Source organism: Pollicipes pollicipes, unplaced genomic scaffold (assembly GCF_011947565.3).
Source record: "Pollicipes pollicipes isolate AB1234 unplaced genomic scaffold, Ppol_2.1 Scaffold_4002;HRSCAF=4701_pilon_pilon_pilon, whole genome shotgun sequence".
Lineage (NCBI taxonomy): Eukaryota > Metazoa > Arthropoda > Thecostraca > Pollicipedomorpha > Pollicipedidae > Pollicipes > Pollicipes pollicipes.
Window position 1 is genome coordinate 43984257 of NW_023596420.1, and position 26718 is coordinate 44010974.

At 49.5% G+C, this 26718-nt stretch overlaps 2 protein-coding genes across 2 annotated transcripts in view; both read left to right on the forward strand.

Annotated features, from left to right (window-relative positions):
* Positions 1–19326, forward strand: LOC119094541 (filaggrin). The gene is made up of 8 exons (XM_037217601.1): positions 1–194; positions 6086–6269; positions 12115–12216; positions 13587–13688; positions 14076–14180; positions 14959–15042; positions 15463–16287; positions 16844–19326. The coding sequence occupies exons 1-8, from the start codon at positions 175–177 to the stop codon at positions 16928–16930; spliced, it is 1509 nt and encodes a 502-aa protein (XP_037073496.1). The 5' UTR covers positions 1–174; the 3' UTR covers positions 16931–19326.
* LOC119094543 (F-box only protein 28) overlaps positions 17782–26718 on the forward strand; it is a 21344-nt gene continuing 12407 nt past the window's right edge. The window contains exon 1 of the mRNA XM_037217602.1: positions 17782–17860. Within this exon, the coding sequence (XP_037073497.1) occupies positions 17782–17860 (79 nt within the window). The remainder of the gene's footprint in view (positions 17861–26718) is intronic.

A 26718-nucleotide genomic window follows, 5' to 3' on the forward strand; every position in this document is an offset into this window, starting at 1 on the left:
GCTGTCAGATTGGAACGATAGTGTGCCAGTGATGATGACCTCGGTTATTCCCTTGGTCGTGCGTTAGCTATTATCAAAATCGTCCTACAAAAGCGTCTTATTCGCTCGAAACGAGGTGGAGTCTGCAAGTCGTGTTACATTGGTGTCGAACGAATTATCAGCTCCATCGAGCAAATGTCTGTCTCTGGACAATGGTAAGTCTAATCTAGGCTGTGCTTCAGAGATGATCTCCTTCAACATGCAATAAAATGTTCTTAGGTTGTCTTGCTGTTTGATGATCTGTTGACGATGTTATTAATAATTATTGTGCAGCCAATACTAGCAGGCATACACAAGTGGGTAATCACTGTGGATATGGGTTAGAGCATTGCATCTTTATTGGTGGGCGGGGGGGGGGGGGGGGGGGGGGCGGAGGAGGTGGCGTGAGCCCATGAACCAAACCCATCTTATTCCCCAGACACATTTCTTGGGAAATTTTTCCTACTTTATTCTGTGGATGTGACTTAAACTCAATAGAAGAGAAAGGTTTTTAGGTCCTGGTCTTTTAGTATCATGAGTTCAATATTCTTATTTTGCAAAAACAGCCTTCAGTAAACTAGGAGGTATAGTACTGACTGAGCAGTGTTGTGGTGCTTAACAATAGTTATTTTGACAGTCCTCAATATTTCAACCCGTGCACATCCTAAGAGTTTATCTCTTGAGGATGAGCACAGGATGGCAGGTGGGTGTTAGTATCTGTTTGAAAAATGTGATGCAGCAATTTTTCATCTTGCTTTAGTTCAAAGACAATATTATGTACATGACTGACACTATATATGCCCACAAATGATGCTGCCTGCCCCCTAGGAGTCTGGGGAAGGCAGATATTTTAAGGAGCTCTTGGTCTTGTTCCAGAAGTACTAGCCTCTGAGGCTAGGAAATATATTTTATGCAATGGTGTGGTGACATTGCTCCTGGATTATATAAAATGATTGTTGGAGGTACAAAAATATCATGCTGAAGGGGTTCCCAGACCTTAATTTCAGGGGACCATGGTTTATGTTTTCAAGAGGAATTTCTGCATCTTTGAGCCTGACAAAATTCCAGATCAACTTCTTCACTGTTTGGCAAAGTGGCACCACAAACCCGCATCTCAGGATGTCATAGTTATTTTCCAGAGATGCCTAATTTCAGGGGTGCAGTAAAGGGCCTCAAAACATTCATTTTGTAGACACCAAATTCCAGGGTGCACCATAATGCTTGTACCTCCCCATGAACAAAATCCAGAGTCAGGTGTTGAGGTTTGCCCACATGGCTAGTCATCCCTAAAACTTATCAATTTTGGGTACTGTAACCTCTATTTTTTAGAGGTGTCAAGCCCAAATGAGTCCTTTAAAACCCCAGCATTTTGGTTTCTAAGGGCCGCTGAAATCAGGGACAGCACAATTTTTGTGCTTTCCGCCCTGTCAAATTCCTTGGTCGCCCTCTTCCGCGAAGGCGTCGAAAGGCGTCACATGGGGCATCGTGGCCTGTCTTTTTTATTGGTGCCCAATTCCAGGAAAGCACTGCAAAAGGGCTTCACAATTTCATCTCAAGTCGCGTCAAATTCCCGGGGCACACAATTCCTTTGACATCTACTTTGACTCTGACAATAATTTAAGGGAGCCACCATCGGTGACACAGGGACACGTAACCGGGCTGAGGTCCTTAGATACCGAGGGGCTCTTTGGGCCCCGAGAGGCTGACAATCAAGGGTCCGAAATATAATCCAATCGGAAAGTCCGAAGGGCTGGCCGAGGGACGTACGGATGGACCTGAGAGAAAGCTTACCCCTCTAAAGGCAGTCGAAGGACCTCTTATACTGATTGGGGGTCCCTGAATCTGAGAGTTGCTATGTCAGTTAGTTGGCGGAGACCACCGATGCTAAATAGTCTGTCCTTGGCCGGTCTGGATCCTGGGGTCCCTTCCTCAAGAAGGGACAGGGCCGGGGCCTGCAAATGTAAACCAAAAACCTCTAGCATTGGTCAGACCCCCAAAACAGTGAAGGGTCCCTGTGCTTACCAGAGGTTCACAAACTACAATGTCTCCGAAGTATTGTTGTCTGTATTCTGCATTGGCAGTGAGCCCCAAGTCGGCCAGGGACACACTGGCTTAATAGGGACCGGAGCGGAACCCCTGTCAAAAGGCCTCTTACGTGTTTCCGGCCCCTCTTGACATTGCAAGGAGACATGAGAAAGGACAATGCAAGTGTTCTCACTCACAATAAGACAGTGGCCTGTACCAGTCAGAGCTTCCAATGAAGGTTCCTCCACACCGTTTCAACCAAGGCCGATATGCCGCATTGGTGTCTCGTTGCCAGTGACTGAACCCTCTGCGCCGGTAAGGGCTCCTTTTGCGCCAGAGACGGGTCCTGTGTCGATCCTGTGTCAGATGCCCAGGGTAGAGGGCTTGCCGCACCAGGGATGGGACCGGTGTTTGCTGTGTATGTATGTTTGTATTCACGCCGTAGCACATTCCAATGTATCATGCATTCTATTAACAGATAAAATACACATTTGGCTATAACTGTGCTACGTCATGCCTTAAGCGTCCCTGGGTACAGAAGCGCTGATTCATTTAACAAAAGGCACGCACATCTTACATCAATTATAAATGCGTGTGCACGACCCAATGGCATGTAAAAATTTTGACTTCACTGTGGCAGCAAAGCATGAGTGGTTATGAGCCCTCACACAGTGTGGCAGGAGTCTGTAGTGGACCGGAGCCCGATCAATAAACTACCGTTTGCCGCTGTTCTGACGCGCCGTAGGTAGCCTGATGTTGCGTGACTGGCGGTCGCGTCCTCCTGTCGTGTCGACGTTTGTGCTGATTGTATTTGCTAATGCTGATGGTTGTCCCGTTATGATGATCTTATGAAGAACGGCCATGTTTTGGTAACATGCGAGCCGTCTCACATTCAAGGCTGAGTTTTGGCGTATCAGGTCGGAAATAGGGTCAAACTTCCGACGGCCTGACGTTACTCTCGTGCAAACAATTAGAATTGACTGGAGCTGTTTCAAGTTGATCTGGTTTGCGCTGCCGCACACAGACGTGCAGCAGCGAACAATGGAGATAACCGAACTCTGTACTATGCGCCCATACGCTCACTGGGAAGACTATGTCTTTTTGAGACGGGACCACAAGCAGGTAATTGCAACGTACGTCCGTGCTGACAATGTGCGCCGAGAAGGTATGCGATCAGACGAATGTCAACCCAGGGCCGTGCCGCCGTCCTCCACGCCCTGTGTCCCTCTGAGGGCCTCGTCTGGCAGCTAAGTCCGGTGGGTCAATTTTCGGTGATTTTGGCGGGATTAGGCTCCCTGCTGCCTTTTGTAACAGCAGGGGCCCGTGTTACCCGCGATGCCCCTCTCTGCCCATGACCTGCTGCGCCCCAGGCCGCATTTCAGGTCAGCGCAGACAATGGGAACGGTTCGTCACCCCGTTGGCCCGCGTTTGTTTTAAATTTTGAACTCGGATGAAGTTCAGAAGCAATACACACTTAACATCGGACGATGCCTTCAGTCGTATCCGCTACCGTTAAGCAGATAGAAATGTGGGTGACTCAGCAGCACCAGCAGTGAAAATGTTCGTGATCGGACAAATGCAAATTTTCAGGGCAGGACTGAAGGGGGAGCAAAGTAAAGTTTGACGATACGCACATGCGCAACCGATTATGGGCACACAAAAACTTGATGCGCTAATGCTTTAACGTTGCGAAAACAAGCTATTCGCCGAAATGATAATTTTGATTTACACTTTAACGGCTAACGCATGGAAATCTGAACAAGGAACCCGCACATATTTTTAGTTAGTGACAGGCCATTCAAGTCACTGAGGCGTCATGGCGTGATGGCGAAATAGCCGAGTGGCTAGTGCCTTTGGCTCTCACGCGGGGCCCGTGTTCGAAACTCGGCTGTGCCATAACCCCTGATCGCTCATGCGGCTCCTGCTGCCCCCGGCGCGCCACAAAAGGGTGCGCGTTGACGTGCGTCGCGTCTCCCTTTTATGATAGCATCATCCCAGGCAGCAGAAACTGCGCTCCCCGATGTTTTTTTTTTACCTTCGAATTGAAGATATTTTCACGTGCCGGTGGCACAGTATGCCTATTATCCCTCGGTTTTTGAATTTGTGGAACTGACATTGTATTTGCGTCGCTGGAGTCACATTCCTCAGTTAGCATTTAGACAGTTTTCGTTCTATTTAGGGGCGGATCCAGGATTTTGTCAAGGGGGAGAAGCACGCAACATTGTGGGCCCCTAGAGCCTAGCCCTCCGCCCCGAAAAATAGTACTTGCATAACGGCCATTCAATTTTAAGATTCTGAGTGGACTGTTTTGTTTTTCACAGAAACCGTTCTTACAGTGTGCAGATCTAGAAAATTGGCCGTGCTATACGTATGCACATTTGTGGAGCGTATTCATTTTCTCCAGATCATTAAAAAATGACAAATTTAGCTAAAGTTAGCTGCTCATTGCACTTAAAGTAAAGCACGAAAATGATCTCTAGCTTCTTGACATATGGCCGGCTGGTCGATGTGATCATGATGCGGAGGTTTTGTTTTATATGTTATGATGGAGTACGCAATGTCCTAACATTTAACTGCCATGAGAACCTGATGAACCAGCATAAAGGTGTCACAAATTCAGTAACTACTGGAAATGTCACATACGACGTCGGCGGCATGTAAAATTATGTTCGACACTTGCACGTAAAAAGTCATCGGCGCATATCCGACTGCTGCTCTAAGGCTAAGGCACCAAGGCCAAAAGGAACGGAACCTGAGCTTTCACGGATGCCGCGGCAGGCCAACAAGGAGGCCTCCGTCAACACGTAGAGGGTCCTCAGGGCCGACGAGAAGCACCCAAGACAGACGTGGTGGGCCCCTGAACGATCGGGAGTGCCCCGAAAGGCTGACATACAGGACCCCGGCCGGAGCACAGGTTCCTCTTAGCAAAAGGGAATTATCGAAGACCAATGTGCATGAATTGATGCCTCTGTGCCGTCAAGAGTGCCCGGGCGGGCTACCAGAAAGGGCCCCGGTAGGAGTGAATGGTCCCCCACAAGCTAGATCGAACGGTAAGAGCTTTAGATCAATGTAGGAGGCCCCTGGGGACTGAGTGGCTCGGCGCCTCACGTTATATGGGCTTCAGCAACAGCACGAGGCCGTCCGAGCGACTGGAGAGAGCCCGGTGCTAATTTGAAGAGCTTGTGAGCAATTGAGTGAACCCCGTCATCTGGGGTCCCGGTAAAAACGTCTAGAGACTAGAGACTGTCCCTTTCCCTTTCCTTTCCCTTTTGTCCCTGAACGATCAATAGTGCCAAGGCATGAGCAGGTGGCGTCCCAACAGCAGCGTAGGGCCTGACAAGAAAGCGTAATGAGGCTTTGAAACCGTCATCACCCTATCAATCAGTGAAGAATAATTTTTGTCTGCTCATGGGTCCTTCAGTTCTGCTTAGTTTCCTTTCCTGCTTCGCTTCACACTTTCGCTTGCGACTGTTGTTGGTCGTCGTCAAGCCAAATGACGTCCAATGTGGTTACGTTTTGTGTAGAAAAAACTACGTCTGTTCGGTCGGCTATGGGTCCTTTTGGAGCCCATGGGACCCTTCGGGGCCCACGGGGGGATGACCCCGTGCCTCCCGCTCTGGATCTGCTCTTGGTACTCCGTCAATATACTTGAAACCTACAGCACATTGTTTCCTCGTCAATGACGCAAAACAGGTCGTATATATCACGGAGCTGGGCGTAGACGTTTTACTGCATGAAAGCACATCGTGTCGAGTCTACGAATTTCATTAGCTTCGCCGCTTTCTGCCACCGCCACCAACAGTTCAGTATTCTTTTCATGACACGACAGTTGTATGTATTCTTGTGACATGACAGTAACGTGGCGTTGCGATTGGCTGTGTGGTTGGAAAACGGCTGATTCTGTATCCGTCACCGATTCTGTATGGAGGTGAGCACAGGCCTGGCGCTCACGCCAAACATCACATGGCTTTGGAGCTCTGATATGACTTAAGAGCCATGTAGCCCCATGCAGCGCGTCAGCATGGATGAACGCATTTTGCAGGTGTTCGGAGGACGGATCGAGCCAGTGCTTCGGCCGATGGTGGGCGTCTCGGCCCTGGACCCCCTCCGACCAGGATCGGCTGTGGCGAGAGCGCCGCAACGCCAACCTGCTGGGCGCCGTCCAGCGCATGGGCGACCGGGCTGCCATGATGGCGGCGCACACAGACCACCTGCGAGCTGTCCAGGTGAGACTGGCAACGGCAGCGCGCTTCGTGCGCTATGATGTGCCATAAGCCAGGCGGCACACAGACCACCTGCGAGCTGTCCAGGTGAGACTGGCGACGGCAGCGTGCTGCGTGCGCTGTGATGTGCCATAAGCCAGGCGACACATACAGACCATTTGCGAATTGTCCAGGTGAGACTGGCGACGGCAGCGCGCTTCGTGCACTGTCATGTGCCATAAGCCAGTCATGCTGGGTCTGACCGGGAGCCAGCATTCTCACACAAAAACTTATTTGGACAACTTCATTCACTGAACATATGAAATATCAGGGCAATTGGCCTTCCGTAGGACAAATGAGGTCATTGTGGTCAGTGAAGTAGATCTAGGCATCGTCGATCAGCATAATTGCATATGCCAAAACTTTGGGAGACGTAGGGAATTATGTACGCCATGATAGTAACACACAGCCCTTGGTTTACTGAACCATACACGGGACCCCCTCGGTCGGCATGATCTGTGGCATGTCAATCCAGGCAACAAAGGTGAAGCCTTGTGTGTGTGTGTGTAGGCTCCTACTCCCGTTTTCTCAAGAGCAAAACGTGTCATGGCAAGGAAACAAACGATGCTCTGTAGCGCTTGTCAACCTATAGAATTTCCGCTAACATGACCAAAGTTATGGCACACCAGCGTGCATCACCACCATTTCCCAAACAGGGGCGATTCCGGGTCCGCGATTTACATTGGTCGTAGCCCCTGTAACAATGCGGGGCTCGTGTGTCGTTCAAGGGCCCACAGGGTATGACAGGGTATTCCGTGTCACCAAGTCGGTCAGGGGAAGATTTGCTCAACAAGGATGACGACGGAACCCCGAATGACAGAGGGCCTCTGACGTTGATCGAGGCTCCCTGCTCTCTTACAATGAAAGGAAACATGAAAACTTATGATGAGTGTTTGCATTGAGGCTATGCTGGGGTCGTGTGCCGGTCGGGGCCCCCAGTCCCGAACGCCCCCCCCCCCCCCCCCAACCTAATTCCAGCTTGGACTCGTCAAGCCAAACTGGAGTCCATGTGTCGATTATTGGACTACCTGCGGTGATCAGGGATACTGGTACGTCAATGAGGGCTCCTGCGTCAATGCGGGGTCAACCGTGCGGGTCAGAAGGCCTCCCGCGTCAGCGAGGGTACCAATGTGATGTGATGCATCCCTTTAAGGGCCTCCGGATCGGCCAGGGGACCCCCGCCCCATGTCGCCAGAAGAGTGGCCGCCGGAAGACACCCCGCAATGGAACGGAATTGCCCTTCTACCCTTGACCGGGAACAATAATGCGCCCCCTAGTGTTCTTCTCAAGGGGCTCCTTCCCCGGAAAGAAATAGGGGGTATCATCGATGTTGAATAGGGTGGGTCGGAATGAGATTTTTAAAAAAATGAACGAGATCATGCCATTTTCGCCTGAGAACGTTCATTTTCTAGCAGAAACGACTAGTGAAACAAATTACATCGAAAGGTGTGAGCCTGCGCGCCCGCAGTTTCGGGAGCAAGGACAGCGATAGCCTGGGCTGCAGCTTCCGTAAAGCCGAACAGCATTGGCCACTGCAAGTAACACCAGGCGGTGAGCGCCGTGCGCATGAGAACGACTGTCGTAAAATAATGGTTCAGAATGTCTTTCAAAATCGAATTTTACTGTTCAAAGGTAAGACTGGGCGTGTTTTTTCACAACTTCGAGGCCGTTCTCTGGGCAGTAACATTCACAGCAGCACGAAAAATAGAGACACGTCCTTTCCTCTTCCAGTCCATCACCAGATTCCGGCATCACTTCGCGGTGCTGTAAAAGGCATTTAATTTTTATCAGTATGAAAATCGCACTGGTGAAATATAGGTCCGGAATACTTTCTAACTATAAGATTTAATGCCCACGTTCAAAGGTGCTGTCTCAGATGTGTCATCATTTTCGTCCACCCGTTGGTCACAGAATAGCGGTAGCAGAGTAGCCGACGCCGCGCGGCCTACGGAGACCGCAATGTCTGGCGTCAAAGGCTCGTGTTGCTAGGATTTGCTAGCGCATGCTCAGAACGACGTTACATAATTTGTATCACTAATCTGGTATGACTGAGTGTTGAACATCTTTAGTCAAGTAGGCCCTTGCCGTGTTGGTACAAATTGAAGATCAATTTCTACTAACAACCTGCGTTCGTGGAGTCCTGGAAATCTCTGTACAACACAGATACAGATTGTTACAAAGCCACCAAGCTCTATCGATCGCGAAAGAGCTCCTCGGACCATTGTTAAGTGAAAAGCCCGGTGGTTTATTTCATGGGGTCGTTTAGCACAATTTTTTAAGTTTATCGACTACGAAATTCAGGTAGAATTGATCTCGCGGTAGCTTCTGGCGTCTATTCCAGGCATAGAAGGTGAAATTAAAATGCTTAAAAAGGTCAAAGCTTGCCATCATAAAAAATGTGTCGTCATTAACAACTAGTCCATATGAAGCGCCTTTTTCGGAGGTGGCCTTTCTAAAGCCAATAGATTAGCATTCTATTGTCAGTTAATAGATTAACAATAACAAGACTAACATTTTATAGCCGATACAAACAGGTAACAAGAACTCGACTGGTATCCCGGCCGGCAAGAACGCTCTTAATAATTTTTTTCAGACCGTTATGTAATATTTTGTAAAATGCAAAAGCATGTTAAGTATTGAAGCACCTTACTCAAGACGCCAGGAACCCTGGTTTCATAAAAAACAGAATGTACATTTCGGCGAAGACGATCACAGAATACATCACAACACACTGCATATGACATGTGATTACATTTCACACCACGCAACTGAAGATTCGGCTTTCCCTTTTTCCACATTCGGGTGGTCATGCCTATAAGTACAGAAGTGGCCGCAGTGCTACGTGGGGAGTCTTCTCAAACTCCTTCGAGTGCTGGCGTTCAGGTCAGCTCCAGGTCAGTGACCGGCCAGCTCAAAAAGTAGCATGTACGCTTCGCAGTTGTTGACGCGGCACATGCGGATGGGCTGGACTCTGGGGTCGCACCCGTGCCCGGCTCCCAAACAGGGAGGTGCACAGTGTGCCGCGCGGTGGCCCGGGTGCGCCACGCCAGAATGCTGTGTTACGCCGTACAGTTTGTGAATTCAGTCTCCCGATACGGCAGAGTGATACCTCCCGGTCTCCCGATACGATAGGTCCAGAAGGCGGGGAAGTTCACAGTGCTGTTGAGCTTATGCATGTTCTGCTCTGGCTGCAGTAATAACCGTCCCAGGTGCACTACAAGGATGCGTGGAAGCCTCTGCATCTGGAAGTTTTTGGAGCACTTTTGGCGCCTCTGGCACATGGAGCACGTGGGTTTTCTTCTCCATCAAGCATCGCCACCTTAGTAAAAATGCCAAAGCAGCTATGCACGCGCACAGGAGCCGTCATGGACGGAGTCGGCAGGCTCAGGTCCCAGAAAGGGTCAAACGTCTCGGACGTGTGTCCGCACACTGCATTGCAGCGTGGACGTGAGCTGTACGACAAACAGGTTGACGAGCTTTGAGTTCTTCAGCGACATGAAACGCTTCCAAGCCTCCAGCGGATGCTGGCTAGCACTGGAGCTGTCGTCGATGTGAGAAGTGGAAACGACTGCTCTAGAGAACACAATTCCTCTGCTTACTAAATATGCTCCTCAGTCGTCATTGTGTCTTGCGTAGCATCGACTGAGAGTCAATTGATGGCCGTTACGTCTTGAAATCGTGCTCACGCCCGTCAGATAGGAACTAATCGACCATTGTGTTTTTCTCGATCTTGATCGCCGCATGGCTAATGGACTGGTAGATTTGAATGACGTCATCATGGCGTCATGAGTGGCAAGGTAACTTTGAAATAATCTCTCCGAAATGCTCTGCATGTTCGCGGGCGTGCTGCTCCTTAACTGGAGGGGGTTCGGTCTTAGGAAGGGCGGGGCTGTTAACTGCACCGAAAGGCCTTCAAGATGGCTATTTTAGTTCAAAACCCCATACGAATGTACTCGCTGGTCTTCGACAGTGTCTTAGTTTCACATCTCTTAGATATACCTTGTGGGTGTCCGTTTTATCGAATTTTTTTCGATCGGTTTTTGAATTGTTTGTTCAGCTGAGAGGTGATATTTTGTCGGACTGTTATAATATCCTGTGACGTCTCAATCCCCGAAATAAATTCCCTTGCGTGCTGGCGCTCCTCTAATGCCAAGTATTTACTTGCTTTTCACCGAAGTCGTGCCACATGTCGCTGGACCGCAACAGCACACCATTTAGCTTTATTTGCCTGCATTATTGCACAGTAACGTCCTTTACTCAGCCAGACTGGTCGCCAAAATCACATCTTCATTTTGGCCGAACAGATATTCAACGCCGCCATTTATTTGTCTGGCTAGCTTTCTCTCTTGTTCGTCTCGAGTACTTTTTTTAGAACACCGCACACAAAATTAGTCTTGCTGTAATATTCATGAGAACTTTAACGAACAGCTTACCAGATATAACGAACTCAGCATGTTATCAGTTAAGAACTCTTCAGCATGTAAGGGAACTGAGTACTGCTGGACATTTGACAGATTTCATTCTGAAGTAAATCAACATATGCACCGTCTTTCAACAGAAATATTTTTAGCGTGAAAAGACCCCCCCCCCTCCATCTCGTGGTAGCTCTGTTAACGTTAGTTCTAATGTTATCAGATGGTCTGTTCCATACTCGGCTCGTATGCCTGCATCAAGAGCGTCCCCTCCAAGTCATCGGAACACAAGAAGTCGAGGCGTGCATGTTGCAGCAGTCTTCCGATTAGTCACGATCCTACAGACGCGCCACATACATCAGCCTTCCGTTCACAGACGATACTCTATCAAGGAAGGTGCCTTCAGCGATTAAAGCGTCAGGTTTGCCACGACGCGCTACCTGGGAGAGAGTTAAAGCATTAGCTGCACAACTGACCGCCTCAGCGCTCGGCCCACCACTCTGCCCAGCCGGGAAATGGCCATGCCATTCGTGCATCGCGCGGTTCTTGGGAAAGTGTCGCGCAAAAAATGTCGTGTTCCTCGTTGCCTTCCACCTATGCAATCGCCAACCGCCCCCCCCCCCCCCCCCGCCCCTTACACCCACATTGGCGAGACAGAATGTAGCGTCCGGGAACGCTTTAACGAGCACACACGAGATAAAAAACGACCAGAAACACTCCATTCGGCATCCACTCTGCTGAGGCACATCATACGGAAATCGCCGACACAAGGTCGCTTTTTATAAAACATGCATCCTGCGGGTATGTACAAATGCACTGTTAGATGTAATGCGGCTCGGGAGCATTGCGTGATGCTCTTTTAATGTTGTATTGCGCGACGTTTGTTGTCTGAATCCATTGCTTGCATTTTGTGCGTTTGCTGAAGAATGCCCGCGTTTGAAATATGCATATGCATATATTTGTATGTATATAATGTGTACATATGCATGTGCATATGTAAATATATATATATATATATATATATATATATATATATATATATATATATATGTATATATTTATATTTATATGTGTGTGTGTATATATATGTATGTGTATATATATACATATATATGTATATGTATATATATATATATATATATATATGTATATATATATGTATATATATATATATATATATATATATATATATATATATATATATATATATATACTGTTGCTCCAGACCTATTAATTCTATCAGGACCATGAGGCTGGATTTGGTGTAATACATTTTACTTTCCTATGCAGAGGGGTAACGACACATTTTTGACGTCAGTACTTAAATTTCACCACACTTAAATTGGAAATATTCCGCGATTCCTCTTCGTCTGTAACAAGTTGTTCCCTCCTTACAGCGACGCCACGAAGGACTCGTCTATCACCTGCTATACGCTACCGGCCAATGGCTGGACAGCTACACATTCCGGTCATTGGCTGACGGACAGTCAAAAGTCTCAGTTAGTGAAACCGCTCCAGAGGCAGGCGACGATCTAAAAGGTTAGGCACTCTCACCACAGAATATTTCCAAGCGCTCGGTCCATTACCTCGATAGGTTCACGTAAGTTTATCAATGACCAGTGAACTTTCGGTGACCGCAGACGATCGCCATTTCACACATTCGCCTAATTCTCTGCAGCCCGCAACAAGTCATCGCTTCAAACAGATTAATGCTCGGTGCGGTTTCACCAAATGTTAGTCCAATGTAATGTTATCCCGGCAAAACGAATGGTATGGCGGAGGTGATGGATCAAATCATGTTTTGACATGTGGACATATAATCGATCATATTGCGGCCGTTTACTGCAATTGTAAGCACCAATAGATATTATCGAACACCCCGCGAACTGGAAAAAGCCATTGCAGATCTAATGTCGAAGGCCATAGCATATGAAATACCTAGACGTTTGTTTAGGTGGTTTGTCACCATTACATGTGAGCTGATGTTTGCTGCGTTGTTTCAGCATTGCAGGATAGGCGTGGCCGTGGTTCCCTGGCGACTGACCTGGAGATCGCCTCCGGCATGGAGGATCCCGAACCCTGGTAAAACCTGCTCCTCGGAGCCGGGTTATGCTTATGTAACACAATTTGACGGTGCGGCTGAAAATAAGTTTCCTGTGTTTAGCCTGTAGTTTGTGTCTGATTTTACTGCATGTTTCGCTTTCTGGCGAATAGCTCTTGTTTCTTTGGCGTTGGTATTTTGCTTCAAATGTATTCGTCCAAGTAAATGTCACTTTTTCAGTCATTTTCAATATCATTGTGTGAATACCTGTGTTTTTAAGTCATACAAGGATGGAGAAACCACGATAGCTCAGAGTCCACTGCGTTCAAGTGCATCAATCATATTCTGAGAATGGGGCGAGGTGAGAGGGGGGGGGGGGGGGGGGGTCCGCATGCATCTCAGGTTTCCAAGCTGCATGAAAACAAATTGATGACCGATTTCTCTCGTGATTGCGACTCGGACAGGGACTGACTGCGGCTACCCTTGTAATCGCTTATCAAGTAAACCGACCGTGGTGCATTATCTGTTGAGTTTGGACACCGACTGGTAGCGGCGTCTTCTGCATCGATTCCTGCCGAGGCCCACTTTGCCCTGAGCTGACTGGACGGGAGTACGCAGCTCCTCCACGCGGCCTGCTGTCAGTGACCGCCGCTGGCGCCTGGTGTGTCGGCCGCGACCCTTGACGCCCGGCTCTGCTCCAGGCGCGGATCGCTGTCGGCTGAGCCCGGCCCCCCGCGACCGGAGGGGGCGGAGGCGATCGGCGCCCGGCCGGGGACAGAGAACGGAGCGACGCCGGCGGCCGGCGCCGGCCGCTGGCGTCGGCTCAAGGCGACCCTGAGCCGCCAGTCGTCACTGCTCTCGCTCACCCAACGGTCCTCGCTCAAGCTGTCCACCTCGGAGGAGATGCTGTTGGAGCAGGCGCTGGACACGGTGGGCGTCCACCCCGCTCCATGGGGCTCGGTCGGCAGCCGGGGACAGGAATTGTCAAGTGCCGTACCTCTGTTTCGGAGGACAAAAACAAAATTTGGAAGACCAAGTTATATTGCTTACGATTTACGTTCCATTATCATTGCGGAACGTTAGTGAATTTCAGTCAGGCGGTTTCGGTCAGCAATTTCTGTTTCTGCTCCTGACTGGCCAAACAACAGCCGTGGGCCACGCTCTGTGAGGTGACGTCACTCCCCGTATGCCGCCGAGGCTGCAGTGTCTGGGCCGCCAGCTGTGCGCCGGCCGCCGCTGACGGTCGTCTCCGTCCAGCAGGAGGCGCCGCCGGACGAGGACGGCGGTCGCGCCGCCCGGCGCCGCCTCATGCTGCAGGTGTGGCAGCGTGAGTCGGAGCACCGCCGCCAGCTGACCGGACCAGCGCAGAGGCGACGCTCCGACTCCAGCTGCATCGCCGGCCAGACCGGTCAGTTCACACCCGTCAGAGCGGGGGGGGGGGGGGGGCGAGTGACGCGGAGTATCGCTCAGTCCTAAGACGCACCAGTTGTGCGACTATTAGCAGAGATTAGTTGTGAACGGCATCGGACTGTACCGTGGCCAAGGTTGACCTAAAAGGAACTGGACTCCGAGGTCACGTTGTCTTATGACTATTCTTCTCGTTTCTCGGTGGCGTCTGCCTGCTGCCAATAGGAGAAATGTGCCGCATCAAAAGGGAAACAAAGTAGATGGTTTCCTGAATGGGGACAATTGTGGTGCCCGTTAAGAGCTTTCAGTCCCCAACCACTGAAGAACAGCGATGACATCGGCATTTGTGCGATGAGAACTTCGCCTAAGTGCCCACTGATGCTGAGCTGTGAATAGCACTGTGTTATGAATACGATGATTACGACGATTATAGTACAGCATATAGAGTGCCAGCTTTCCATAAGGACCATTTTGAAGTCATGCCTTCGCAGTAACATTGCAATACGAATAGCAAACTTGTGGCAGCGACTATATGTGATTGCAACATGCGGTGTAAATCAAGAGGAGGTGCGGGATTTTCCTGTGCACGCACAAACACGCGGGGATGGGCTCCATCCGCTTCGCCGAGCTGGTGTTGGGTTCGCGTCCGCGGCGCCGCGCCGGCCGCGTGCGTCGGCGTTGGTCGCCCCGTGGCCGACAGCGCGCCACTGCCGCAGACACGCGGCGGCGCCACCGGTCCGAGGAGGCGCCGCCGGCTTCCGCGGCCCGACCGGCCGAGGGCACGCCGGCCGAGCCGCTGCCGAGGCCGCCAGTCGTGCCAGCCTTCCCCATGCAGGACCCCGGCAAGGAGGTGGAGATCAAGGAGACGGAGGTTAAGGTGAGGTAGCGAGGAGACTCCAGCGTGGCGCAACAGGAGCAGATTACTAAGCCCAGTATTCATTTGGTATAATTTGTATGGCCGAGTGAAATGAAAAGGAACCGTTGCTGCCTCATGTCTGAGGACCATATAAAAAGTGTAAGGTATTGCCAGACTTGGTGGAGAGAGAGCTCGTAAGGGGTCGGCGGGGAAAAAATAGTGCCTTACTTGTGAACTGGGCAGCACAGCAGAAAGATTGCACGACAGACTACCTCCCATGGCTTGGGCGGTCCCGGACCTCTGAGACTAAGACCGGCGTCGCGTATCCTGGCAGGTAGTGGCACTTCCTGGAAGGCAGTTTCCGTCTTCCCACAGTCCTCCGTGGGTGTCAGGGTTCTGGGCCGTTGGTGTGCGCTCTGACGGGCGCCGCTCGTCCGGCAGGTGGTGGAGCGGCGCGAGAACGAGTGGACGGCCGAGTGGGACTGGGCCGAGCGTGAGCGGCGCCGCAACGCCGAGCGCGCCGCGCGCCGCAGGGGGAACGGCCAGGTCCCGGCCGGCGCTGCCGCGGCGGACCACCAGGCGGCGGCAGACGGAGCAGCCGCCCAGGAGCGACAGGACGCCCCAGATGGCGGTGAGGACCGACGGGCGACGGCAGACGGGGCAGCCGCCCAGGAGCGACAGGACGCCCCAGATGGCGGTGAGGACCGACGGGCGACGGCAGACGGGGCAGCCGTCCAGGAGCGACAGGACGCCCCAGATGGCAGGGAACAGCGACGGGCGGCGGCAGACGGAGCAGCCGTCCAGGAGCGACAGGACGCCCCAGATAGCGGTGAGGAACGGCAGGTGGCGGCAGATGGAGCGGCCGCACAGGAGCAGCAGGACCTCCCAGATGTTGGAGAAGAGCGACAGGCGGCGGCAGACGGAGGAGCTGATCACGAGGAGCAAGGATCCTCCAGTGTCGAACAGCAGCAGCAGGAGGCTGAGGATGGGGTGGCGCCGCAGCGGCAGGCGACTGAGGTCGAGGCTGCTCCGGATAAGCAGCAGGAGCCCCGGCCCCACCAGCCTCCTCGCAGCGGAGAGTCGGACAGCGAAGCTCACAGCGAGCGTGGGGCCATGGGCGGAGGAGCTTCGGAGCAGCAGCGGGAAGGGGGCAGGGGTGATGAGGCTCGTGACGGGGGTAATGCCGAGCAGCGGCCGCTTCGTCGTCAGAACGAGTCGGCCAACGAAGACCAAGGCGAACGCCAACATCAGGCCTCCCAACAACGGGTGGGTGGAGTACCAATAATCTGAAGCCTTTGTGAAGACAAGAATAGGGATACTGTGTTATCATCTAGATGGCATGCTGTGCTTTTACAAATATCTGCGCGCACCATACGTGGCTTGTGTTTTAGTTTCTGAAATCAAGTAGTTTCCAGCATTACCTGTTTCAGTGATTGAAAGGCTTGGAAATAGATGGCATGCTTACGGGCAGAATTATTTTAAGCTCTGTAGTAAGCTAGTAAACAGTAAGCTCTGTCAAACGAGTGCTGTAGAAAGTTATATAAAAGGTAAGTGTGGAGGTGAATATGACAACATGGTATGAATGTGATGACAATGATATTGCATGCATCACCTACCTCTTGGATCTACGTGTTCCACTTGAATTCCTCGGCAGATGAGCCAATAGTGCTTAGTTGTCAGACGATGACACTGTATGGCTTGCATCTGCTGTTTTGTATTGCGCATACCAAGAGCTTACAGACAGGAAAACTGCACTCTTGCATATCTGTCTGTGCCTTGCCAACTGGCCACCGGTGTGACTGATGTCCTGACGTGTGGGCAGGAGTCTCACCCCGGCGCGGCGAAGGAGGCTGACGACGGCGCGACCGGGAGTGCCAGCGGAGCGGCAGCACTGCCGGCCCACCCGTAACCAGCCCGGCCCGGCCTACCGCGGCCCGCCGCCCACCGGCTGCTGCGCGGATCTCGACTAATAGTCGTCCACTGCGCTGATCTCAGCCAACAGCCTTCCATTGCGCTGATCTCAGCCAGAAGTCGTCCATTTCGCTGGTCTCAGCCAATAGCCATCCACTGCGCTGATCTCAGTCACTAGCCCTCCACTTTGGCTGATCTCAGCCAATAGCTGTCCGCTGCGCTGATCTCAGCCAATAGCCATCCACTGTGCTGATCTTAGACAAAAGCCATCCACTGCGCTGATCTCAGTCACTAGCCGTCCACTTTGCTGATCTTAGCCAATGGCCGCCCACAGTGCTGATCTTAGTCAATAGCCGTCCATTGCGCTGATCTCAACCAATAGCTGTCCACTGCGCTGATCTCAGCCATTAGCTGTCCACTGCGCTGATGTCAGCCAATAGCCGTTCACTGCGCTGATCTCAGACAATAGCCATCCACTGCGCTGATCTCAGTGACTAGCCGTCCACTTTGCTGATCTTAGCCAATGGCCGCCCACGGTGCTGATCTTAGTCAATAGCCGTCCATTGCGCCGATCTCAGCCAATAGCCGTCCACTGCGCTGATCTCAGCCAATAGCTGTGCACTGCGCTGATCTTAGCCAATAGCCGCCCACGGTGCCGATCTTAGTCAATAGCTGTCCACTGCGTTGTTCCCAGTTAATAGCCGTCAACTGTGCTGATCTCAGCCAATAGCCGTCCACTGCGTTGATCTCGGCCACTTGCCGTTCATTGCGCCGATCTCAGCCAATAGGCGCCCACGGCGCGGATCTTAGCCAATAGCCGTCTACTGCGCTGATCTCGGTTATCAACGGATGGCCGCCATCCGCAATGCCTTGCGTGCACCACTGGATGTGTGCTGCCGGGATGTCCAAGTGTGGATGATCCTCACTGGTACGTTAGCACCAGTTCCCTCTTCTGGCCGCCCGTTCATTCCTGGCTGTCCACTGCAGCCCATCCATGCTCTTTGGTGATTGTGCTCCATGTAGCTACTAATGTTAAGACGGTGCCGTTAGCCTTAATCCTTGTAGAATGACTAGGAGAAAGGAGATATAGATGCATTGATATCTCGGCTACATGGTTCATGAAAACGGATGTGAGCAGTTAATCCAAAATTTAAAATTTCCTGCCGATCCCACTTGAATTTTGAAGTTTGCATTCACATGCGTTTCGATAAAGGCATGTGGCTGAAATATCGGTTCGTCTTTTCCCCTTTCTCTTGTTTATTTAGCGAGCAATATGACTAACAATACCGTCCCGACTACAGTGGTAATACATAGCGCTTTATGCATAAAATTTCTCGCGAATGCACTCTGCAACTAACGTAACTAATATTGGCATCAATGGCCCTTTATGTTGGTTTGCGGGGTTACAATTTTTACTCGGCTGTACGTAATTTGAAAAGTTACATGCGTACGTCACAAAAGCGGGGTACATACATGCGTGTGGCTGAATAAGGCGGCGTAACATGCGGCCGTCATCTTCTTTTTTTCGCTCATTGTCTTGCACCAAACTTCTCGTATCGTGATCAAGCTCTAAAAGAACTCGTCTTAAATTGGTCATCATGCTCCGAAGTTCCGTCTGACATATGACGTGAAGGTCGAAGTAAAATTATGATGTCCAAATATGACGTGCTGCATTTTATTTACGATGATAGATGGAAGTCCACATTCGCTCAGATGTAAATACATTTGCTGTGCGACATATTCGCGATACAGAGGGTCAAATCACCGTTTACCTCACGTTCCGCATTTTTTAATTTAAAGTTCACGAGAGTTGATACATGGTTGAGCCCCTGGATCGACTGAATCATATCCGACAAATGGTGCACATGCTGAATACGCTTGTAACAGAAGTTGCGTGTATACGCATGTATAATGATAACACGTTGTGTATTGGGTATATATCAAGAAACGAACGTTTGAACGCCTAAGCGGCTGTGAACTTTGAACTACAGTCATGAATCAATTGCAATATATATGTCATGACTGTACGATGTCCCAACTTAACTTTCGCCGTGACGATGGCGTATATATTTTGTTTTTAATGTCGGAAAGGAATGGCCAGGTTTAGATAAGCTCTTTTCGAGCTTGATCATGAGACGAAAAGCTTGATACGAGACATTGCGGGATATTGAGCGAAGCGAAAAAGAAGTAACGGCCTCGTGTTGCGGTGTTGTGTCCGACAAGAAATGCTTACTGGAAGGTCTGCTACCTAAGTTTACATGCGTCCGTATGTATGTTCATCCCCGACAGGGCCTAGGTGTGTTGGTCGAAAACGCCTGGCGAAAATCTCACAGCAGACAAAGATTTTCTCCCGCATAAAGAAAAAAGATTAAGAAAAGTACTGCAGTGTTTGGTTTGACCTGGACAAAATATATCATTGGTTGTGCCTGTGTCCTTCCCAACAGCCCAGCCACGGCAATGGGCTGGATTGTTCAGATCAAGGCGCAGACTCATGGCTAATGATACAGCCTTATTTCGACCTTAGATGATGCATTGATGAAGATGTCTGTCTGTCCAGATGAAGGGAAAATATCGCATCGTGTTCCATTGAGGTAATCGGTATCTGCCGTTCGATTTTGGCGGGAACGTTTTAAAAAATCGTAACAGGTTTTGTGGTGGTTGGCGTTTCGAATTGGCACAGTTGAGCCAAAGCACCAGCGATTAACTCCCGATTATCGGGCGTTGCAACGAGCGGCTTAACCCCGACGTTGAGTGCTTCGGGCTGCGTTGGTGCCGTTGTAGGGCACGGTGTGTATTGTTTCGGCTGCGGCCCGTGCCCCGGGCGGCCCGAGAACGGCTTCCGGCCGCTGCGTGTTGCACCAGTGACGTCACATGGGAACATTGCTAGTCGCGATCTGAGATTGTCATCGGGTTCAGCTGTGTCCAGAGGAAGGCGGATCTCCAGAGCCGACATAGCGATCCCCAAAAGGCGGTGTGATTTTGTGTTGTGCCGTGTCGTCTGCATGCTGACACCCCGATCAGGGACGTATGGCTCATGAAGTGACAGTCCATGGCCAGTTCTTTTGATGCTGTTTTTATTTATTTTTTTTAGTGCGCAAAGGTTGTGTGCAGTCAAACAAACAATGACTGGGATTAACTGCACGGTAGAAGTATGGCTTGATGTCACATGCTTATTACGGGTCTTTATTGATATCGTGGTTACCCGGGCCCACCGGTAATTGCAGCAGTGTTGCTCTGTCAGCTTTAAACGTTTACGAAGGTAGCGTGCTATTTTGTTGCCACGGTGGGTTCAATGGTTTCGCGCTGTTTAGACTCGTGCGTTGGTCCAGTGGTGTGTGTCACCCTGCGTAGTTGGCGGTAGACGTGGGCGTGTGCTGGTCACTAACTGGTGCACTAAGCAAACAAACTGAACCTGTGAAGTGTCTCAATAAAAACCTGCACCGGACTTGCAGCACTGTTTCGGCTAGCTTACCGCTTGTGCCAGTGGGTTCTGCAGTACGTGCATTATTGTTGCGAGATAGCCGAATGCAACACAGTGATAAGCGTTCCACTGTTCGCCGCGGTAGATCTTCTGTCAAGCAGCTTAAGGTTGTCTGTAAAAAAGGTGGTTCGACAAAATGCCCTTAGATGTTAGTTAGGTCCTTTCATGTTAACCGACAGTGTGAAGTGAGTGTTCCATTCACCCGTCCGTCTTTTGTTAGAAATGCGAACACGTCATAACATCGTTGGCATCATGAGCAAAAGAGTGGATAAGTATAAACCAACCTGCCAGCCCTGGGGCCTGCGTCCTCCCCAGCGACCGTCAAATGTTTTTAGCCGCTCGGTCTCGCAGTTTAATGGCCCGGCTCCCTCGACGTCGGTTTGACCTCTCTGACCGCTGGGCTCGGCTATGCGGCTACCGACCATCCGGCCCTGCCCTTTCTCTAGTGTCAGTTCATGGCAAGATTCCTGCCCTGCATGATGCATTGCCGCAGTGTGATGCACGGCCTGTATCTAAACAGACTACGCTAAGTAGCATGTGTGCCGGCTAAAAACGTTGATTTTCAGTATTTCATAGACGCATCACCCAGGCCAGGACGATCCATGCCACTCCCCAAAGTCGCATTTAAGGTCATATGACTGAGCAACGCCGCACTGACGCTGTTTCGCATCGATCTGAGCAAATCAGGCGTCATTATCAAGCCCGCTGCCAATTCTAGTGCGGGCCATGGCTACGTCAGCCTTCGAGGTCGATTGTGGCGGTTAAAAAGCTCAAAACGCAAATTTTCGAGGTGAAATGACGGGGTAGAGACGCGCTGTCTCTGTATGGGACTGTGTGGGCTGATGCTGATACAGAGTGTGTCATCGGAGAGACACGCATGAATTCCAGCTTGTGCTCGTCTAAGCACGCGAACCATGTCGATCTTCAAAGTCACATTACAGGCCAAAGACGAGGCGAGATGGGGCCGCACCGAACCAGCAGCGCGCGTGACCGGACGGATTAAGGCGGGACGGAACTTGACAAGCAGGACCGGGCGGAACCGGAGGGGATTTAACCGGACTAGACAGGGTCGGACGGCACCTACCGTGATGAAAGGAGCCGAGGAGGACCGAGCGGGACCGCACGGAAGCGGACGAAACCGGACCTGGACGAAACTGGATGGAATGTTGTGAGGCGAGACGGGACCGGAGGGAATCCGATCAAACCAGACGGGGCTGGAGGGAATCAGATCAAACCAGACGGGGCCGGGCCGGATAAGGTCAGACGGAGCCGGATGAAATCGAAAGAGACCTTATCGGGGCAGATGGGACCGGAAGGGACCGGATATGACCGAACGGAACCGGATGGGACGGAACTGGGCCTGACGGAACCGGACCTGAAGGAGCCTGACCGAACCGAGCGGGACCGGTCGGAACCAGTCGGGACCGGATGGGGCTAGACCAAACCAGACTTAACCGGACAGGATCAACTAGAATCGGGGGCACCGGATGTGACTTAGAGGAAGTGTTCCACACTTGTGTTGAGTTTTGAGACGAAATAGCCATCTTAAATATCATCCGGTGCAGTTTACAGTTCTGCCCTTTTTAATGCCGAAATCTCTCTAATTTCTGAGCTACACGTCCGTGAAGATGCGCAAACTATTTCGCGGAGACTATTTCAATGTCGGCCAGGCGTCCATGACGCCTTAATAGCGTTTTTCAAATGTTCCCATTCCCTAAGCCGCGCGGCGATCAAGGCCAAGAAAAATATGATGATCGAGTCGTTCATATTTGGAGTTCGTAGTCACAGTTAGCGGGTAAAACGGTCGTTAACTGGCTCTCAATCGATGTTGTGCAAGGTACCATGACGAAATCAGATAATGACGCCATGAGCAGCGTACTTACAATACAGAGACATTGTGTTGTTTGTGACAGTCTTTCCCACTTAAAAGTATACCAATGCTTAGATATAAGTGAGCTTATGTCATATCTGATGATCGCTTTAATTTCTTCAGATATGGAACATTCCGTAATAAAGTCGGACGCTACATAACGGGACCAGGTAGAACAGACTGGAATGTGATCCAACGTTTGGAACCAGATGAAACTAAATGAAACTAGACGGTTTCGGATGTAATTTGACCCCTCATGGGATCGGATTGGACAGGACAGGACCGGACGGAGCCAGACATGGCGACACGGGACCTAGTGGCATGACGGGATTGGCTCGGACAGCAAGGGGCGTGAGCAAAATGAGTGGGACCGGACAGGATTAGAACGGAGCGCGGCCGGAACGAGACCAGACCCGTCTGGTCCTGTCCGGTCCCGTATGGTTCCATCTAACCTTGTCTGATTCCATCCAGTTCAATCTGGTCCCACCCGGTTGTGTCTGGTTTTGGTGTGGTCCCATTCAGTTTCGTACAGTCCTGTCCGGCCGCTTCTAGTGGCGCCCAGTCCCATCCGGCTCTGTCCGGCCCCGTTCATCACGCCAGGTCCCGCGCGGCACCGTCCAGTCCCACTCCCGTGACGCCTCGTCCGGCCTGGACCGGTCTCTTCTGATCTTGCCCGGTCTCATCTGACGTTATCACGATCCGTCCGCACCGTGCGGTCTTATCTGCTGCCGTTTTGTCCTGTCCTGTTTCTATCGGTCACGTCCGCGTTTTCACCCGAACCCGTCTGGTTTCAGTGCACCTTCATCCGGTTCGATCCGATCCTGTTCGATCCCGTTCGGTTCCGGTCGGTTCTGTCCAGCTCCGCCCGATCCTGTCTGGTTTTGTCCTGTGCGGTGTCGTACGACACTATCACAGATTGGCGGTTGTTTTTTTTTTGGTTTTGTGACGTCATCGTACAATCAGCTGGGAACTATCTTTGCATGAGCAGCTGACTGCTGCATCGCGATTTACTGGCGTGTTGTGAGCAGTGTAGGTGGTGGTCGGTGGGTGGTGGATGAGAGTAACAGCATTTATCGCCAATGAATGGCATATAGAGTTGAATTAAGGTGCTGGAGGTGTTTATAAATGTTTGGTGCTTCTACTGGTATTGGTATCTACAGTTTTCGTGCTATAATTAGTTAATTAAGACCGTTTATGTTGTGGGCCCCCACGCCTGCCATACTGTCGTTACAAGAGGCCTTGGGTTGATTGCAAAGGCCTTGTCTCATTTCCATATTTTATTAGTGCTTCTATTCTCCCTTGCCAAGATGCTGAACCAGTTTCAGACACCATATTAAAAAGGGGTCTTGACTTGGACAGCCCTGCATCACAGTTGTGTGGGATCAGTAACTTGCGATGAGGGGGAATAGTGCTGTCAAAACTGTGAGTCAGTGCATGTGGTCACTCAGGTAAAGTCAGGCACAATATACGAATCTGCATTTCTTGAAATGCTTTTCATGATTTTTTATATTTATATATTCATGAACAATTATATTTATTATATATATATATATCTTGGCAACAGGGCAGGCAGGTCAGACAAGAACTGAAATGTGCTGGCAAATGTGTTGTCTACCAATCATACATTGTTAACTCCTTCCAACTAAGAGGTGTTGCAATAAGAATATTATGGGAATAAGCTAATAATACCTTCTCTGAAGCTGGCCATAGTAAAGCATTTCAGATCCCAACTACTGCAAGATTGGGCCATAAAAGCAAATCTTCAAGGAGACTAGTTGGCTCCAACTACAAAGAGTGTAGTTGGTTCCAAGGTTGTTTTAATGTTGGAGAATCACTTCTATTTGAGGCTGATATGATAATGATGATAGTGATACATGAAAGTTATATTGGTGGTGATGCATTTTGGTACCTAGCATGCCAGCAGTTTTGACACTTCTTCATTTCATAATCACAATGGCTCATTGGCCCAATATTCCCTTTTATGTTCATATTTGAGATATTAAGAGGGCCCAAGTCAACATTGGGGGCCAAGGCCCCTTAAGTGTACAAAGTGTGGTAGCGGGTAGTGGGGATGGTGGTTGGTGGATTAGATTGTGTTCAAGTAATTTCAGATGTGTCTGGGCTAATCAGATGTATGTTGCTCTTTGCTAAGTCACATTGTGTCTTAGCTTACATATAATGACCCATTTAAATATTCTGCATCAAAACTGATCATGTAAGGATTCAGTTACTGCACAACTTGCTAGTTATGAATACTGTGGCCTAGGCTACCAGCCATTGAATGCTTCTGGAGGCTGCAGGTGAAGTGATTGACCAAGGTCTGCTCAGGTATATTTATGATGGAGCTAAGGATCTTGGTATATTTTAGTATATGAATATTGAGATTGCCATCAGATTGGCATTTGAATATTCAACATATGCAATGATAGCTTATGTCTACAGAGGCATTACCACCCATGGAATGGGCTTACCAGTGATTATGTCAGTTCAGCACAGCTGTGTGATTGCATTAGATGTGTGTAGTGAGAAATGAAAGGCACTTTAATGTAATGGAAATTTGGTATGATGCAGTGTTGTGCACATACCTGATATGAAATTAAGGAAAGGAGTGACCAGCCTGCAACTTTTTAGAATAGGTCATCTGACATCAAAAATTGGCTAGGTTTTCTGGCATAATTCAGCTTATGTGAATTGTAAGTTATGTTTTTTCCAGATCAGAAGAATCAATGTGTGTGGCTTATTGTTGGGCTGTGCTGAGAGCAACTCCACATCACCTCCACCTAACGTGTGTTTTTCATAGTGTCTGGACACCTCATTTTGATTAAATGCTATTTTCATGTTGTAGTTTAGTGTCTTTCATTCAAAAGTCCAGCCAGTCTCATCAAATGATGCCCAAAGCAGATGATCATGGTGTGACTTTTACCTTTGTTTTTGTTGTAAATATTCTGGCAACAGTATGTGAAGGGCAAGCCAAACATTTGCCAGTGCATTTCAACATTGTTGGAGGCCACCATCACAAAATGCAACATCTCCATGAGACTGCATGTAGCATAAACCTGACATTTAACAGTAACCTGTGCTTGGTAAGTGTATTCAAAGTAAGAAGCAAATGTCATACTTATATATTTAATGGATGCAATGGCTTGTGTTGTACATGAAATGTACAGTTTGTCAGCAACATAAATCATCTTTATGATTTATTCTGAAATAATTATCATGTAAGATGCGGGGCTATCAAATTCATTTTGACATCATAGAATGACTGCTTATGCAAGGGAGGATTTCATACTTGTGACATTTATAAGAAACTGATGTTTTATGTCAAATATTGCAATATTCTGAAAGCTAGCTGTAACCCAATCCTCAGCATTGTATATGTTACAGAACATCATTGCAAAAATTATACAAAACAATTTCCTTGCAACAATATGAGCAAATGTTGAGTGCAAGGGTGATACAGAAATATGATATCAACATAGCATGCAACATTTGTGTAAGAATGTGTATAACTGGGGCATGGTTTGGGGCAATCTAAGGTCCAGGTTGTTTTCCTTAAGCAAATGCAGCATATGTGTCAGATACTGATGCATCTTCTAAATCTGTCTAAGCTGCCCATTCCACTCTAGATGCTTTGGTGTACCTTTCCTACCTGGGGATTAATGGATGGAAGCTAGTTATAAATTACCTGGATGACAAATATAAAAATTTGTCATATTTAAGTTTCACATATTTATTTTGCAGGTTTTGTAATGTGAAAGCTAGCTTTTCAGGTTTAGTTACTTAGTGTAGCCAGTGATGAAATGTTTTATTCTCTTTATGCCAAAAAACCCTTCTGCAAATGGTTTTGGGAGCATGGTCACTTAGGCCATAGGTCCATCAGGTGTTTAAGCTCTTCAGGATCAATCAAAGTAGTTTTATAAATTTTGTCATCAGCACCACTGTGCAGTATAGCTCACCATCATGGCACTTATCACTATAATGTTTACCATCTGCTTTTAAGCACAACTGCTTCCCATCAGAGGTGCTGGCAATGTTACTGTGTCATCATTGCTGTGCTGGTCTTGAGGCAGCATTGCCGCCCTACACAGCAGTGGCCGCCAGCATCGCAACTTAAGCACCTAACACAGTGCCTGGTCCTACCACTGGCCGATTGAGGACACCCAGCTTTGGATCGCTACCATCCGCCATAGGTTCCATACATCAGGCACAGTTATGCTATGCACCTCAGCCATAGCTGTTGCATGAAGCCCAAAGGCTTCATAACATCTGTTGGGTATATTTTATAGATGTAAAAAAATCTCATATGTATTTTTTGTAGTAACTTGCAGCATGTTTCACAACACAGCAAACTGCATCTTCAGGCTAGACAATATGCATGGATATGCATATTTTATATACATTAATGTGTTATGTTATAATATATATATATATATGT